Source organism: Phyllostomus hastatus, unplaced genomic scaffold (genome assembly GCF_019186645.2).
Source record: "Phyllostomus hastatus isolate PE091 unplaced genomic scaffold, TTU_PhHast_1.1 phas_scaffold_555, whole genome shotgun sequence".
In the NCBI taxonomy this organism is placed as follows: Eukaryota; Metazoa; Chordata; class Mammalia; order Chiroptera; family Phyllostomidae; genus Phyllostomus; species Phyllostomus hastatus.
This window is the reverse complement of record NW_025334036.1, coordinates 3,446,592-3,461,410: the sequence shown is the minus strand read 5'-3', so window position 1 is coordinate 3,461,410 and position 14,819 is coordinate 3,446,592. Positions and strand designations below refer to the sequence as shown.

At 56.1% G+C, this 14,819-nt stretch overlaps 1 protein-coding gene across 1 annotated transcript; it reads left to right on the top strand.

Moving 5' to 3' along the window:
- Positions 1–6,813: 6,813 nt before the first annotated feature.
- Positions 6,814–14,783, top strand: LOC123809634 (arpin). Its single transcript, XM_045824850.1, has 6 exons — positions 6,814–7,019; positions 8,253–8,328; positions 9,378–9,510; positions 10,179–10,385; positions 10,744–10,907; positions 12,079–14,783. Exons 1-6 carry the CDS (start codon positions 6,928–6,930, stop codon positions 12,085–12,087), a joined length of 681 nt encoding a protein of 226 aa, XP_045680806.1. The 5' UTR covers positions 6,814–6,927; the 3' UTR covers positions 12,088–14,783.
- Positions 14,784–14,819: the final 36 nt, after the last annotated feature.

The following is a 14,819-nucleotide window of genomic DNA, read 5'->3' as shown; positions in this document are numbered from 1 at the left end:
AAGGTTCATTGTCACTCCAGGGGCTCTAGCTGGTCTGGAATACATAGACACACCTATAAAAATAAATGCAGGAGCCCTGGTTGGCATGGCTCAGTTGGATGAGCATTGGCCCATGAACTGAAAGGTCACCAGTTTGATTCCCAGTCAGGGCACATTCCTGGGTTGCAGGTCTGGTCTTCCGCTTGGGGCACAGGCGAGAGACAACCTATTGATGTTTCTCTCCCTCTCCCTTCCCTTCTCTCTAAAAAATGCGTAAGTATATTTTACAAATGAGTGCAGGAGGGAAGATCAAGGTCAAATTAAGAAGAGTAACAAGGGGGAACTCGCCCCGTCAGTTCTTGGAAAATCGCATAGAACTACAAAGAAATGAAAACACCATGGCCCTACACAGACAGAGGAGCGGGCCAGAATAAATATTTGCAAGTAGCGTAGCCACAGTTTTTTTTTTTTTTTTTCTTGAGGATTTGACAAAGATGGCATCTCAAATAACCTTTTAGGAATGCACTTAGTTTTGAATCTGACAAATTGGGAGGGGGTTGGGAGGGGTCAGGAGGAGCACTCACAGATGAATGAGAGTGAGCTCGTATTCAATAACCGCCCACTACACGGCTTACGTATATGCCCATTCTCATGAATAAAACATACACACAACACAGCGACTCCTCTTCTCACATCCTTGTCAACTCCGAGCTTTATTCGTTTTTAAGTCCTTCCTAAAAAAAAAAATGTTATTTCCACGATGGTTTAATTTGCGTTTCTCTGATTACAACTGAGATTGAATATTTAGATGTTTCCACCATTTAAAAAATTAACTAGTTTTTAATTGAAAAAGTAATTCATGTACATGGTGAAAATATCAAACAGCATAAACAGATACGCCACGCAATGGTACGTCTGCTTCCCGCCCGCCGGGGCTGCCATCCCTGAGGCCGCCGGGACCCACTTCTTGTTTCTCCTTCCAGAAATGTTACGTGCCTTAGCGGGCGCGTCGTGCAGGGAGAAATGCATGTGTGTACATCTGAGAATGTCTTTATTTTATTTTATTTTTTTTATCCTCACCGGAGGACATGCTTATTGACTTCAGAGAGAGAGGAAGGGATGGAGGGAGGGGGAGAGAGAGACACAGGGAGAGATGGAGGGTGGAGAGAGAGAGAGAGAGACATCGATCAGCTGCCTCTTGCATGCCGCCCGACTGGGGACCAAACCCACAACCTAGGCACGTGCCCTGATCAGGAGTTGAACCTGCCACCTTCTGCTCTATGGGACGATGCTCCGACCCAGTGAGCTGCACCGGCCAGGGCCTGAGAACATGCTTTTAGAGTGAAATACAAGTTCTGAGCCCTGCCCGCTGCTCAGACGTCGTCTGTCCAGCTCCCTCCGCAGGCGGGACTCACCCTCAGTGCAGCCCCCTGACACCCGGAGCTCCTTCCGGCCTCTAGTGCTTTCCCTTCCGCCCTGCTGCCGCAACTCAAACGGCACCTTCAGAGAAGTCTCCCCCGACCCCGGGTTCTAAAGCAGAGTCCGTGCGCCTTGTGGGCCCCTGTCCCGTGTCTCTGTTGCGTTTCCTCCCTTGCATCCACCACCATCGGAGATGATCTCACTTCTGGGTTGCCTCCTTTCTTCACAGCCCCTGCCCGCCACCAGGAGGTAAGCTTCCCGACAGCTCGAACCTGAGCCGTTCCGTTCACCACGAGGTCTCCAGCACCTAGGACAGTTCCCCAGGATTAATTCAGTCATCCCTGGGTGGTCAAGGGCGATTGGGCCCAAGACTCCCCCACAGATCCCAAAACCTGAGGATGCTCAAGCCCCTTCTATAAAACTGTGCGGTGTCTGCCTATAGCCCGTGCTCCTCCTCCTGCCTCCTTGAAGTCGTCTCTGGGTTACCTAGAATACCTAAGACGATGCAAATGCAGTGTAAGTAGTTGTGACGCTATCCTGTGCAGGGGTGTGCCACCTTCAGGCATCTCTGGGCCACACTGGAAGAAAGAGAGTTATCTCGGGCCACACATTAACTACACAAACACTAACGAAAACAGACAGCACAAATCTCATGATGTTTTGAGTAAATTCATGATTTTGTGTTTGGGGTCACAGCCATCCTGGGCTGTACACGGCCCACGGGCCACGGGTTGGACACCCCCGGTTTCGGGGATAATGACCAAAAACGACGTCTGTACGTACATGTTCAGCACAGACACAGCCATCACAGGCCTGGCCACAGAGCACCCTCTGTCACGCTTTTTCTCTGAATATTTCCAACCTGCGGAGGACTGAAGGCCACCTTGAGGTGGGGGGGCCCTGTCCACACACTCTCTGCGGTCACCCTCATTTGTACCCCCCCCCGTCCTTCACCCCAGACCCACCACCCCGGGGCTTCCCCCGATCCCCTGGTGGGCAACCTGATCCCACAGGTTGTAGTGAGAAACCATTCTAACTGCTGGCCTGGTGATGGCGGCGGGTCTTAGGCGAAAGGCATCCTGCAAAGTCGTCTACCCCCAGTGAGGTCCCCACACTGTCCACTGAGTAGAGGAGGGGCTGCTCGTGCTGGCCGGGAGAGTGCAGAGGAGTCTGGAGTTCAAGGGTTTTGGGCTCATCCACCCACCCAATGTCCCCATCCTGGGGTCCTGGAGTTCCCCGGGGGCGGGGGGGGGCCTGAATGTGGCAGGACGTTCGTCCAAGCCGCGCATTCAGCCTCCTGTGGCCGCTCTGTCTCCCTCCCCGTCAGCGGCTGAGCCTGACTGTGCGCGGTTTGCCCCGCAGCTGCAGGGGACTTGGGCCTGCTCAAGGACTGCCGCATGCTCCGTGGCTTCTGTCTGTCCCTAAGTTGGTTGTTCGCTGCCTTGATCCTGTCTTTGAGGAGTGGGGAGAGAGACAGACAGAAGACAGACAGACAGACATCACTTTGCTGCCCCACTTTCTAATGCATTCACTGGTTGATTCTTTTTTTCTTTTTTTAAAGAGGGAAGGGAGGGAGAAAGAGAGGGAGAGAAGCATCAATGTGTGGTTGCCTCTCACACGCCCCCAACAGGGGTCCTGGCCTGCAACCCAGGCACGTGCCCTGACTGGGAATCGAACCAGCAACCCTTTGGTTTGCAGGCCAGCACTCAATCCACTGAGCCACACCAGCCAGGGCCACTGGCTGGTTCTTGTATGTGCCCTGACCCTGCAGGCTTGGCATAGCGGGGCGGCGCTGTAACCAGCTGAGCCACCCGGCCAGGGCTTTCCTGTCATTTACTTTTTAGCAAGGTTTCCTGTGCCGTGAATCAAAGGCAGCTCCCTGCACACTTGTTACCATTCCCGTCCGTGGCGCCCACGCAGACCCAGTGCTGCAGGCACTCTCTTTCCAGCTCCACTTCACCGGCACCTCACCCCCAGCCACCAGCGACGAAGCCCCAACAACTGCGATGCCGCGAACCCACGCTTATCGCCACCCCGTTGCCACTAGCAATAATGTCCCTTTTGCCATCGGAACAATAGGCAGCCTGATGTTGCAGCCCTGTCCTCGCTGTAAGGAGCACCCTGGGGGCCAGCTGTCTCAGGGGGCCAGGGGCGTGGTGTGGCCTCCGCCTCTGCGGACAGACACTCGGAACCCCAGCAGAGCGGGTCCCCGCGACGCAGAGGCTGGGACAGGACCTGTCACGGGCCCTGCGAGGACGAGACGCCCTGATGCGGCGTGAAGTGATGTCTGATGCAGAGACGCATGACAGATTTCCTCTGCAGACAGAGCCGGCCCCATTTGCATTTATCGATGTCACATGATGGATAGGTTTCGTCCGTATTCTGGCATCTTGTTCTACGGCACGCTCTCCCTCCTGAGTGCTTCCTTTGTTCCGGGTCTCTGGCTCTGTGCCGTGTGTGCGGGCGTGGGTGTGTGTTTTCCTCGGGTCAGTGCTCGGCGTTTGTGGCAATCGGGCGCTCCGGTTCTGGAACCGTCAGGCTCGGTCAAGATAAGATGTGTCAGATAAGCGACGATGTGATCTCGTGCGTGAAACCTCAGACTCTGCACGCAACGTGGGCTCCTGCTTTGTTTTCTGCTTCCGTGTCTGTGCCCTGCCTGGGTGCTGAGAAATTCTGTGTTGCCCAACGCCCAGCAAAAGAGAAGAATAAGCCCTGGCTGCTGTAGCTCAGTGGATTGAGCACAGGCCTGCGAACCAAAGGGGCGCTGGTTCAGTTCCCAGTCAGGGCACATGCCTGGGTTGCAGGCCAGGTCCCCAGTAGGGGGCGCATAAGAGGCAACCACACATGGATGTTTCTCTCCCTCTCTTTCCCCTTCCCTTCCCCTCTCTCTAAAAATAAATCAATAAAATCTTTAAAAAGAGAGAGAAAAATAAATGTTGATGTGTTTACAATTATACAAACAGCTTTAGCAAGGATGTTCCTGAAAAAGCTTCGATTTTGACACAGGTCAATGAGAACCAAATTGTCCAGTTAGAATTTGACCTGTCTGATGAAGGGGAAGGGTTTTTGGCACCAGTGGCTGGCTGTTTATGTTTCCCGCCCTGTTCCTTCCACAAGTCCCCACACCGTCTCCGTGCCGCCGGGCACCGCAGGACACGTCTCCACGGTGACAGGGTCTCCCTGGCCCTGCCCCTTCGTGCCCCAGGCTTTGTGCCGAGCAGCCGGCGAGTCGGCCCGGAGGGCGCTAGGTCACTCCGACGCCCACACAGCAGGCAAAGACGGAATTGTAGGTGGGAGAGATTCCAGACCAGGGAAACCTGTTCCATGAAACCCAAACTACCTGGGTCCCGTGTCCATGTTCCCTCGCTCAGACCCGCCCCTCCGTCATCGGATGTGACAGGAAGAAGAATTCCAGGCAAAAAGAGACAGTGGCTTTAATGGACGACACCCAGAGTGCCTTGGCTGTGAGAACGCGGGAGAGCCGTGCGCCCAGGCGAACACAGTATCGGGCGTCTCCAGTCCCGCGCACGGGACAGCGGGGCCCGGGGCCCTCTGGTTTACAACGGAAAAGAAAGACAGCAGAAATCTACAGAGAGGTGTAAGAAACTCCAAGAACGTCCTGTTTTATACTCACGATGATTCATGCATTTTAGGGAATAATGATCAAAACCCTCTCAAATAGGGTTTGCTTTTTATTTAATTAGTTAATGTTTTTATCCACACCTGAGCACATGCTTATTGATTTTACAGAGAGAGAGAGAAGCATCGGTCAGTTGCCTCTCAGGGGGACCGAACCCACCCCCTACTACGCATGTGCCCTTTCCTGTACCCCAACTTTCTGACTTTCTGGATGACACCCCCCCTGAGTCACACCAGCCAGGGCTGCTCCAGGCTGGTGCCTGGTCTGCTGACTGTGCTGTGAAGATGGGGTGCAAGTTCAAGTAATCAAAATTTAAATCTGAGTAGCCACCTGTGGCTTGTGGTTACCGTGTAAGACAGCAGTGATTTGGCCCCATTTCCGGGGAAAGATGGCACCACGGTGGGGAACAGGAGGGGGAACCCCAGCCCGGGCGAGACGGCCAGCCTGGGAAGTTTTTGAGGGTTTTTTTTTAAGATTTTATTTATTTATTTTTAGAGAGGGAAGGGAGGGAGAGAGAGAGAGAGCGAGAGAGCGAGAGAGAGAGAGAGACATCAATGTGTGGTTGCTGGGGGCCGTGGCTGCAACCCAGGTATGTGGCCTGACTGGGAACCGAACCTGCGATGCTTTGGTTCACAGCCCGAGCTCAATCCACTGAGCTACGCCAGTCAGGGCTTGAGTTTGTTTCTTAAAGCACATTTAAAATCATGTGGGTCTGACAATCCCAGATTCCTCCTGCAAAGGAGTGTGCAGTATTCGTTCTGTGTCTGGTTTCTTCCACTACCAGGTTCATCTGTGTTCTTGCATGTGCCCGGGCTTCCTTCTCATTTAAGGCCCAAATAATAGTGTTCCACTGTGTGCATACGCCACTTTTTTTCTTTATCCATGCCGCGTCGTGGCTATTGTGAACGGCGCTGCGAGAAACTCGGGCGTGCAGCTCTCCCTTCGAGGCCCTGATGTCAGTTCCTTCGGATAAACGCCCAACAGGGAGATCGCTGGGTCGGGAGGCAGTTCCATTTTTCATTCTCTGAGGTACTTCTGTACCGTTCTCCACAGCGGCTGCGCCACGTTACACCCCCACCCACAGGGCACGAGGCTCCCCGTTCTCCGTGTCCCCGCTAACACTGGCCGTGTGGATCGCGGCCACTCCGGCGACGGGCGTGCGGTGGTACCTCATTGCGGTTCGGGGCTGCCTTTCCCTGATGCTGGGTGACGGGGAGCAGCCTGGCATGCACGGCTGGCCACTTGATGTCCTCTTGGGAGAACGAGCTTTTCAGGGTCTTTGTCCATTTTTCAATCGAGCTATTTTCTTTCTCTCTCTCTCTCTCTTTTTTTTTTTTTTGCTATTGCATTATAAAAGTTTCACTGCCTGGGGAATTCCAAACCACGGTAAGTCCCTGATCTGACACCCAAGCGTAGGCCCTTCTGTCACCGGGACTTCGGACACTGTCACTGTGGGACTTCGGACGCAGCAAAAGGGCAGCTTCGGTGGTCATCACGCCCCCCCCCCCCACGCACACGCAAAGGCTTTTCCCTTTTCTCCATTCCTGTTCTCTGGAAGCCCATTCTCTCAGAGCTGATCCTATAGGATCCCTGGGCCTGTTTCTCCTCTGTGCGTGTGTCGGGGCAGGGGTCTCTGTCCTGTAATAGGGAGAGGGAGAGGAAGGGTTGGAAGCGCTAAAGCCCCAGCCCAGGGTCTTCCCGGAAGCCCCCTCCCTCCTCGGCTCCCGCGGGCAGGAATGAGGCCCGGCCCCTTTAAGTCCCGCCCAGGAACTCCGGGGCCACCGCGCCTTTCCCGGATCTGCAGCCGGATTCCCGGGCTCAGCGGTGGCGCGTCTCCCCAGCGCGTCCCCTCGCGGTGTCCCGGGTCCCAGCACAGCGGCCTGCGGAGAATGAGCCGCATCTACCAGGACAGCGCGCTCCGGAACAAGGCGGTGCGGAGCGCACGGCTGAGCACGGCCTGGGAGCCCGCCGCCCACCAGGGGTAACCCGGCCAGTCCCTCGCGGTGCCTCGGCCCAGCCTCCCGCCCGGCTGGGAACCCGGGCGCCTGGTTGGGGACAGGGCGCCGGCGCGCCCGCCCGGGTGCGGGTGGGAGGACAGGCAGGCGATGCCAAAGCGACCCCAGCGCTAACCCTAACCCTGCAGCCCCGGGTGTCGCACCTACTACGACACCGATGCATAGCTGCAAACGCCCTTGCTCTCTTCCCTCTCCAGCCCTTCGGAGTGGGCTAGGTTTCCACCCCCAAACAGGCTTCCCAGGACAGAGCTGGGTTCTCAGGGCCTTTGTCTCCACCCCGCCCCTGGGGCTGTGAACTCCCGCCACTTGCACTAGCTGCACAACTCCCCTCCCCAAGAAGGGACAGTGTCAGGCTACGGCCGGAAGCAGGTGACAGGGCTGAGGGGCGGGTAGCCGTGGGGTGGGAGGGCCAGACCAGCGGCCCTCGGGGCCTGGATGTTGGGAGAGCCAACGGTTCGCTTCATTTGCAATTACAAACACCGAGGGCTTGAGGGTCGAGGGGGTGGCTAGGAGCACGTAGGTACGTCCCGTGGACAGGGGATGTCCCCGCTCCTCTCCCATTTCTGTGGTTCCAGGAAAGGAAGGCCACGGGTTCTGCTCTCATGAAAACTGGAACCAGGAAGTGTGGCCCAGCTCCTCTCAGTGGGGGGCGGGGGGGGGAGGGGGGGCTGTGAGCTTAGGGCTGGGACAAACAGGAATAGAAAAGTACTTTAAAACAGGAAAGATACTTTGTAGCCATGTAGACACCCCCCCCTCCTCATTTCGGTTAAATAAACAACTAAAATCTGTTCTGTGTATTCAACACTGACTAGTTTACCAAACGCCTTCACTTATGTGGTCTTCTGTCACCCTCGCAGAAGCAGAGTGATGCAGCTGTCACTCTCCCACGTTGCAGATGAGAACACGGAAGCTCTGGGTAGAGGACTCTCTGCAGGAGAGGCCTCGGCTTGGTCTTGCAGCCTGACCAGCTGCCCTCCTACCCACCCCCGGGCAGCGCCCCAGCCCTTGGGACCCTCACAGGAACGGAGGCCCCCTGTGGGGAGTGCAGAGAAGGGGGCTGCTCCCTCCCAGGCCTGCTGATGCACACACGAGTCACTTCTGTCCCAGCGCACACTCTGATGTGGGCCATCGAAGTGGTGGTGGCTCTTCCCTGAGGCCGGGCAGAACCGGCTGACCCCTCCCTGTGCTCTCGTCCCCAGGGGGAACGGTGTCCTGCTGGAGGGGGAACTGCTGGACGTGTCTCGGCACAGCATCTTGGACGCCAATGGCAGGAAGGTGAGGGTGCAGGGGCGGGGGGCACCCACAGGAGCAGGCACTCACCGGCCTCACGGTCCCCACCCACCATGGCATGTCCTCTTCGCTTGGCTGAGCCAGTGCCAAGGCTTGGGGTCCAGCTCTTCCTTGAGGGGCCCCCTGGGCAGGGGGGTCGGGAGACTAGCAGCCTGAAGGGGCCGCCGGGTGGGCTGGCAGAGGTCCCGTGGCTTTCGGACGGAACAGGCCTAGGGTGCCGGGTGCCTCACTGGGGTGGGCAGGATGAGCGAGTCTTCTGAAAGGGCGGTGGGCTCAGTCTCCTGTCCGCGGGTCTGGTGGTCCCCCCTGCTGGTCCTGAAGGACAAGGGGTGTCGTCGACCAGTGTGGGTGCAGGGTCAGCAGTGACCTTCCCCTCTCCGGGTCTCAGCTGGGTTCCCAGGAAGTCCTGGACACTTTCAGTGTTTTGCAGTTGAACTACTTTAAAAGCACCAGTGAAGTTGGCTGTTAGAAGGAGCTTTGGAGCAACTGCGTTTGCAGAGTGGCAGATCTCTTGGTGTGGGTTCGCTCATCTTTTTTTTTTTTTTCTGATTGATCGAAGAGAGAGGAAGGGAGAAAGAGAGAAGAGAGGGAAACATCGACTTGTTGTTCCGCCTGCTGCTGCACTCACTGGTTGCTTCTCGTGCGTGCCCTGCCTGGGGCGTATCAGGGATGATGCTCTAACCTACCGAGCCACCCGGCCAGGGCTGGCTCATCTTTTGACAAGACTCTGTGTGGCCGCACATCCTGGAATGTTGTGTTTTTATGAAGCGGGTCACCGCTGTGGACCTGGACCCGCACGGGTGCCTGGGTGGGGAGGAGGGGGTGGCAGGAGGTGTGTTGTGTGCGGGGGGGATCTGTGCGGCTTGAATGTCTTCGGAGCCGAGGGGGGGGCTCCGGGGTAGAGAGTGAGGTTGGGGAGGGCTGCATGCAGCCCTGTGGGAGTGTGTGTGTGTGTGTGTGTGTGTGAGTGTGTGTATGTGTGTGTGTTGGTTGGAGGGTGGGGCCCCCTCACTCTCTCTGCCCGCCCCCCCCAGGAGCGCTACTACGTGCTGTACGTCCGGCCGAGTCTCATCCATCGCCGCAAGTTCGACCCCAAGGGGAACGAAATCGAGCCCAACTTCAGCGCCACCAGGAAGGTGAACACGGGCTTCCTCCTGTCCTCCTACAGTAGGTGCCTCTGCCCCTCCCCCTCCGTCCCGCCCACACCTCGGCCTGCCTTGGTCGCCCCGGTGGGTCTCTAGGACCCTAGAAAGTGTCTTTTCAGCCCTGGCGGGCGGGACTCCTTCCTGGGTCCCGTTCACTCAGAGGGCGGGATCCCAGCGCCCCAGCTCAGCCCGGCAGAGTTGCCCACCATCGAGGCTCAGGGCTCTGGTTGCCTTCGTGCAGAGCCCAGGCCAGGGCCCTGCTGGCCTCCACGCTCCCGCCAGAGTTCTCATTTGCCGCTTGGGCCCCTCGGGACTGCCTTTCTCTTCCCGGTTTTGGTGGCAGAAGGACCTCTGCTGCCTGCCCCCGTGCGAGGAGGTTGGGAGGGGGCGCGGGGACCCACCCCTGCCTCTGCCGGGGTGTCCCTTCGTGTTCTCCGTGGCTCACTCATTCTCAGAACACGTAACGAGCCTCCGCCGTGAGCCAGGCCCAGAGCCCACGCCGGACCACCTCTGCCCCTGGACGAGCCCTGGAAGGGTGGGCTCTCGCCCTGCCTTCCGGGGGGTGGGGGTGGGGGGCGGGCAGGGTTGGGAGCGCAGAAGACACACAGCCCGCCCCGGCGGCCGAGGCCCCCCCCCCACCGGGCGCCGCTCTTGCCGCGGGACCGACCCTCTCGTGCTGTGCGCCCGCAGAGGTGGACGCCAAGGGGGAGACGGACAGACTCACGCCCGAGGCCCTGAAGGAGCTGGTGGACAAGCCTGAGCTGCTGGCCCTGACGGAGAGCCTCGCACCCGCGCACACCGTGGCCTTCTGGATGCCCGAGTCGGAGATGGAGGCGCTGGAGCTGGAGCTGGGGGCCGGCGTGCGGCTGAAAACGCGGGGCGATGGCCCGTTCCTGGGTGAGTGGTGCGGCCCTCCCGGCGGGCTCCTGGCACCCCCGGGGAGGCTTTCCGACCCCTGCCGCTTAGACCTCCTGGGCCCAGGCCGGGTCTGGCCTCCACGGGGGCAGAGCCCCTTGCGATGTATTCCTAAGGCCCTGGATGGGTGCCCGAGGCACCCTGGATCCTGGGTGCTGCCCCAAACCATGGTTCCTGTGGGTGCTTGGGGGTCCCACCCTGGGTCTCCCGGAGGTCCATACCCAGGCCTGAAGAGAACAATGGCTTAACCCAGGCCTCAGGGACCCCGGGAGCACGGGCCAGCCCCCGCTGGGTTTCCACCACAGGGAGAGAGGCCACCCAGCTGCTTCCCTCCTTTCAGATTCGTTAGCCAAACTCGAGGCTGGAACAGTGACCAAGTGTAATTTCGCCGGTGACAGACAGACAGGGGCGTCCTGGACGGACAACATCATGGCCCGGAAGTCTTCTCAGGCGTCCGCGGCGGAGACCCGCGAGCAGGGGGACGGGGCCGAGGACGCGGAGTGGGTAGGTCAAGGGCGATGGCCGTGGGCCTGGCACTGGCACTGGCACTGGCGTGGGTTGTCTCTTGGCAGGAGTTTTGTTCGAAGTGGTGGTGGTTGCACGTAGGACAAGGAGAGAGCGGCGTAAACTTGACTGCTGCCCCCCGCCCCCCCCAGCCCCGGAGAAATTCCAAGGCATTCCTGAGGGTGTGTCAGCGCCGGGAAAGTTCCTTCAAGGAACTGATGATCCAGGACCCTTCTTTTCGGTGGGTCTGAGCTGTGCCAATCTGTAAGAAAGCCCCAGACATTGATAAAAGCAAGGGACAGGAAGAAGGGACAGCAGAGGGGACCAACGTGGCTTCATATGAAGTCTCCAAATATTGTTCTGTCGAGACTGCATTAGCCATGCCCAGGCAGTCGAGCAAAGGAATAGCATGGTTTTCTCCCTTGTTCCGAGCTCCCTGCCCACAGTGGCTGGGAGATGGACGGCTTCACGGCTTCATTCTTAGCAAAAATTTTTTTTGTTGTCTGTTTCTGTTTCTGGTTTTGTTTTTTGTTTTTGTTTTGCTATGGGTCAGCACCCCTCATGGACCTCAGCCTACTCCCAGCTGATATGTTTTTCTAAAGTATATTTCATCTCAAGATTTGAACTGATGTCAAAAGGCCCCACATTGACTATTTGAAAACAAAATCGCAGAATAATGGGCTGTTTGTCTAAGTAATGCAGATGAGGACCTTGGCTGGAGAAAGCAGGGGGGCCTGGAGAGCAGAGGGTCTGGATTCCCTTGTGTCTCAATAAAGTGAGGCTTCACCCCGGCTGGTGTGGCTCAGTGGACTGAGCGCTGGCCTGTGAACCAAAGGGTTGCCGGTTCGATTCCCAGTCAAGGCACATGCCTGGTTTGCAGGCCAGGGGGTGCATGAGAAGCAACCTCACATTGAAGTTTCCCTCTTTTTCTCCCCCTTCCCCTCTCTCTAAAAATAAAATAAAAAGTGGATTGAGCACCAGTCTGTGAACCAAAGTGAGACTTGAACTGAAAAACACCTCCAGCCTGGCCTTCTGGACCACCTCTCAGGAGGGGAGGCCGAGGCAGGCGGCCGGGGGCCCCACTGGTGCCGGGCAGTCGAGCCCTAGTTGTCCGATGACTCTCCGACTTCTCTGAAACGTGCTCTGTTCCCTCTCTATACTTTCTCCCCAGGACGACTGAAGCTTCTGGGAGATGCCGCATCCCTGAGGCTCAACGGTGCTGCTGAGAATGTCCTCCACCAACCTCCAGTCTAGAGCTCGAGGGGGCAGCCCTCTCGGCCTTGCCTGGTTCTTCCCTCCAGCGCCCTGGAGCACGCTTTGCGACAGCCCTGCTAAGATCAGATCCGCAGTGTTAGCCGTGGGGCGCGGTGCTGCGGCTCACAGAGGGTTCCTCCCCGAATGTGAGTTTGGCCTGCCTAGATATTTTCCTGACCGCAGCCACCTCATTCCTGGAGGCAGGTGGTGGGTGAGGGCCCCAGGGCACTCGGAGGAACTGGGCTTGGTCTCTGTACCAAACTGGGAGATGTCCCTCACCCATGTGCAAAGTGGCTCCGAGGAGAAGCTAGCGGCCTCCTTCCTGTCCTCGGGTCTCCGCTTCCCTTGCCCACCCAGCCCTGCCCTGGTGCTCCGTGCTGCGGTCTCTGCTGCCCTGCGCAGTCCTCCTGGTCCCCTGTGCCCTTTTCTCTCCCTGAAGCTGCCTCTGGTTCACCGCCGCCTGGGGGCCTCCCGCCGCCGGACCTCTCTGGCTGCTGTCCCCGCGATGCTGTGCTCAGGCGCGGCTGGCTGGTCCCCACCTCTCCGACGCACTTGCGCTCAGCCGGGCCTCATGTTTGATAACGCCTTTTTCATTGTTGTTTTGTACCTGGAGACCTTTTTCGTAAACGAGTAAATCTTCAGAAAAGGACCCCTCTATACGCACCGGGTTATTGTCAACATAAACAGTCTTCTGGCCAAGCAAGATCCCTGTAAGCAGGAGACCATTTGTTTTTTTGTCGGGGCGTGTGCCCTCCCCTGGACGTGTGGAGAGATCTGGAATGGAAATGGAGGTGTCCCAAGAACAGGTGGGGGCTTGGTGGCCTGTGGATCTTGCTTGCCTCGGGGAACAAGGGGTGGGTGGTGGACTAACAACCGTCAAGTCCCCTGATGTGTCGAGCATTGTCCTGCGTGCTTCTCACGACAACCACCGACTGTTGGGTGCTTCTGGGTGCTAGCACTTGCGCTGAGAACTGGCAACACCCAACTGAGTCACCACAGCAATCCCGTGAGGCTTGTGGGATTATTGTCCCCGTTTTGGTCCAGACACTGAAGCTCAGAGGCTCCGTCCAAAATAGGTGGATAGAGGAGAGAGCCCCAGCAGTCAGAATTCAAAGTCCACATTCTTTTTTTTTTAACGTATTATTGATTTTAGAGAGAGAGGAAGGGAGAAAGAGGGAGAGAGAAACGTTTCCTTGTTGTTCCACATATTGATGCATTTATTGGTTGTTCCCTGACCAGGGATCGACTGCGCAACCTTGGTTCACCTGGAGGATGCTCTCACCTCCCAGCAGGGCTGAAAACCCTTTTTCGGTTGTTACGTAATCCCTTTCCATGTGGCTGCCTGGTCTTCATAACCATTGTTTTTAAGATCGACTACCATTTAGTAGCTGTATTGTCCCATTTGGGGGTAATTAATTGGTCCTTTTAATTTATTTTATTTTTTTTTAGAGAGAGGAGAAGGGAAGGAGAAAGAGAGGGAGAGAAACATCAGTGTGCGAGAGATACATGGATCTGTCAGTTGCCTCTCGTTAGCCCCCAGCTGGGGACCTGGCCTGCAACCCAGGCAAGTGCCCTGAGTGGGAATCTAACCTGCGACACTTTGGTTCGCAGCCCATGCTCAATCCACTGAGCTACGCCAGCCAGGGCTCCATTATATTTCAATAGGTCTCCCTATGAAGTCAATTTGTACCATCACAGTAGGCTTTGATAGTTGGTAGGTCTAGGTACCCCTATTCTTATGTTTTAGAATTTTCTTTGATATTTCTTCTCGACATTTAAAACATTTTGTCAAGTTCCCATGCATATTTGCTGCCTCTGGATTTTTTAAAATTAAAAAACCCTGGCTAGCCCTGGCCGGGTAGCTCGGTTGGTTAGAGCATCTTCCCGATACGCCAAGGTACAGGTTTGATGTCTGGTCAGGGCACATACAAGAAGCAACCAATGAATGATAAGGAAGTGGAACGATAAATTGACGTTTCTCTCTCGCTCAAATCAACAAATAAAAAATTAAAAAAAAACAGGCTATAAGAGTAATACATGTTTATTTTAGAAATTTTTTTAAAAGAAAAATAATTCTACTATCTTTTAAAAAATCACCTAGGTAGCTCTCAGGTACACCATGTATTACTCCAAGTGCTTGCAGGCCCTTTTTGTATTCATAACAGCTGCCTGAATACATTTTTTTTTCAAGTAGAAAACCCTCAGTTTTACAGCAAAAGGGACTGACATTATGACAGTTTTACAAATGTCAACACTTCCCTGAGACACCCAGGCGGTCAGCAGAGTTGGGGATTGAATCAGAGCACTGTGGTTCTAGCTGCCTGTGCTGACACCCTGATGCCGCCACCCTCCCCCCCACAGGGGTGTATTCGTGTTTTGGTGTACCTGCTAACAGTTTTTACAATGTGCGGTGTCCCTGTACATACTGTGTAACCTTTGCACTTACAGACATGTCGTGACACATTGTCCTATACCGTAAACCTTTCCCTACCTGAATTTTAACACCTACTTAATATTTGTCAGATGCATGTGGGTTGATGCATCTGAGAACCAATGTCTCATTTTGGAATAATTTGCTTCCTATTTTTCCCTGTAATAACACTCCTGGAATGTGCATTCTTACAGGCGAATCTTTTCACACCTGTTTTATTATACATT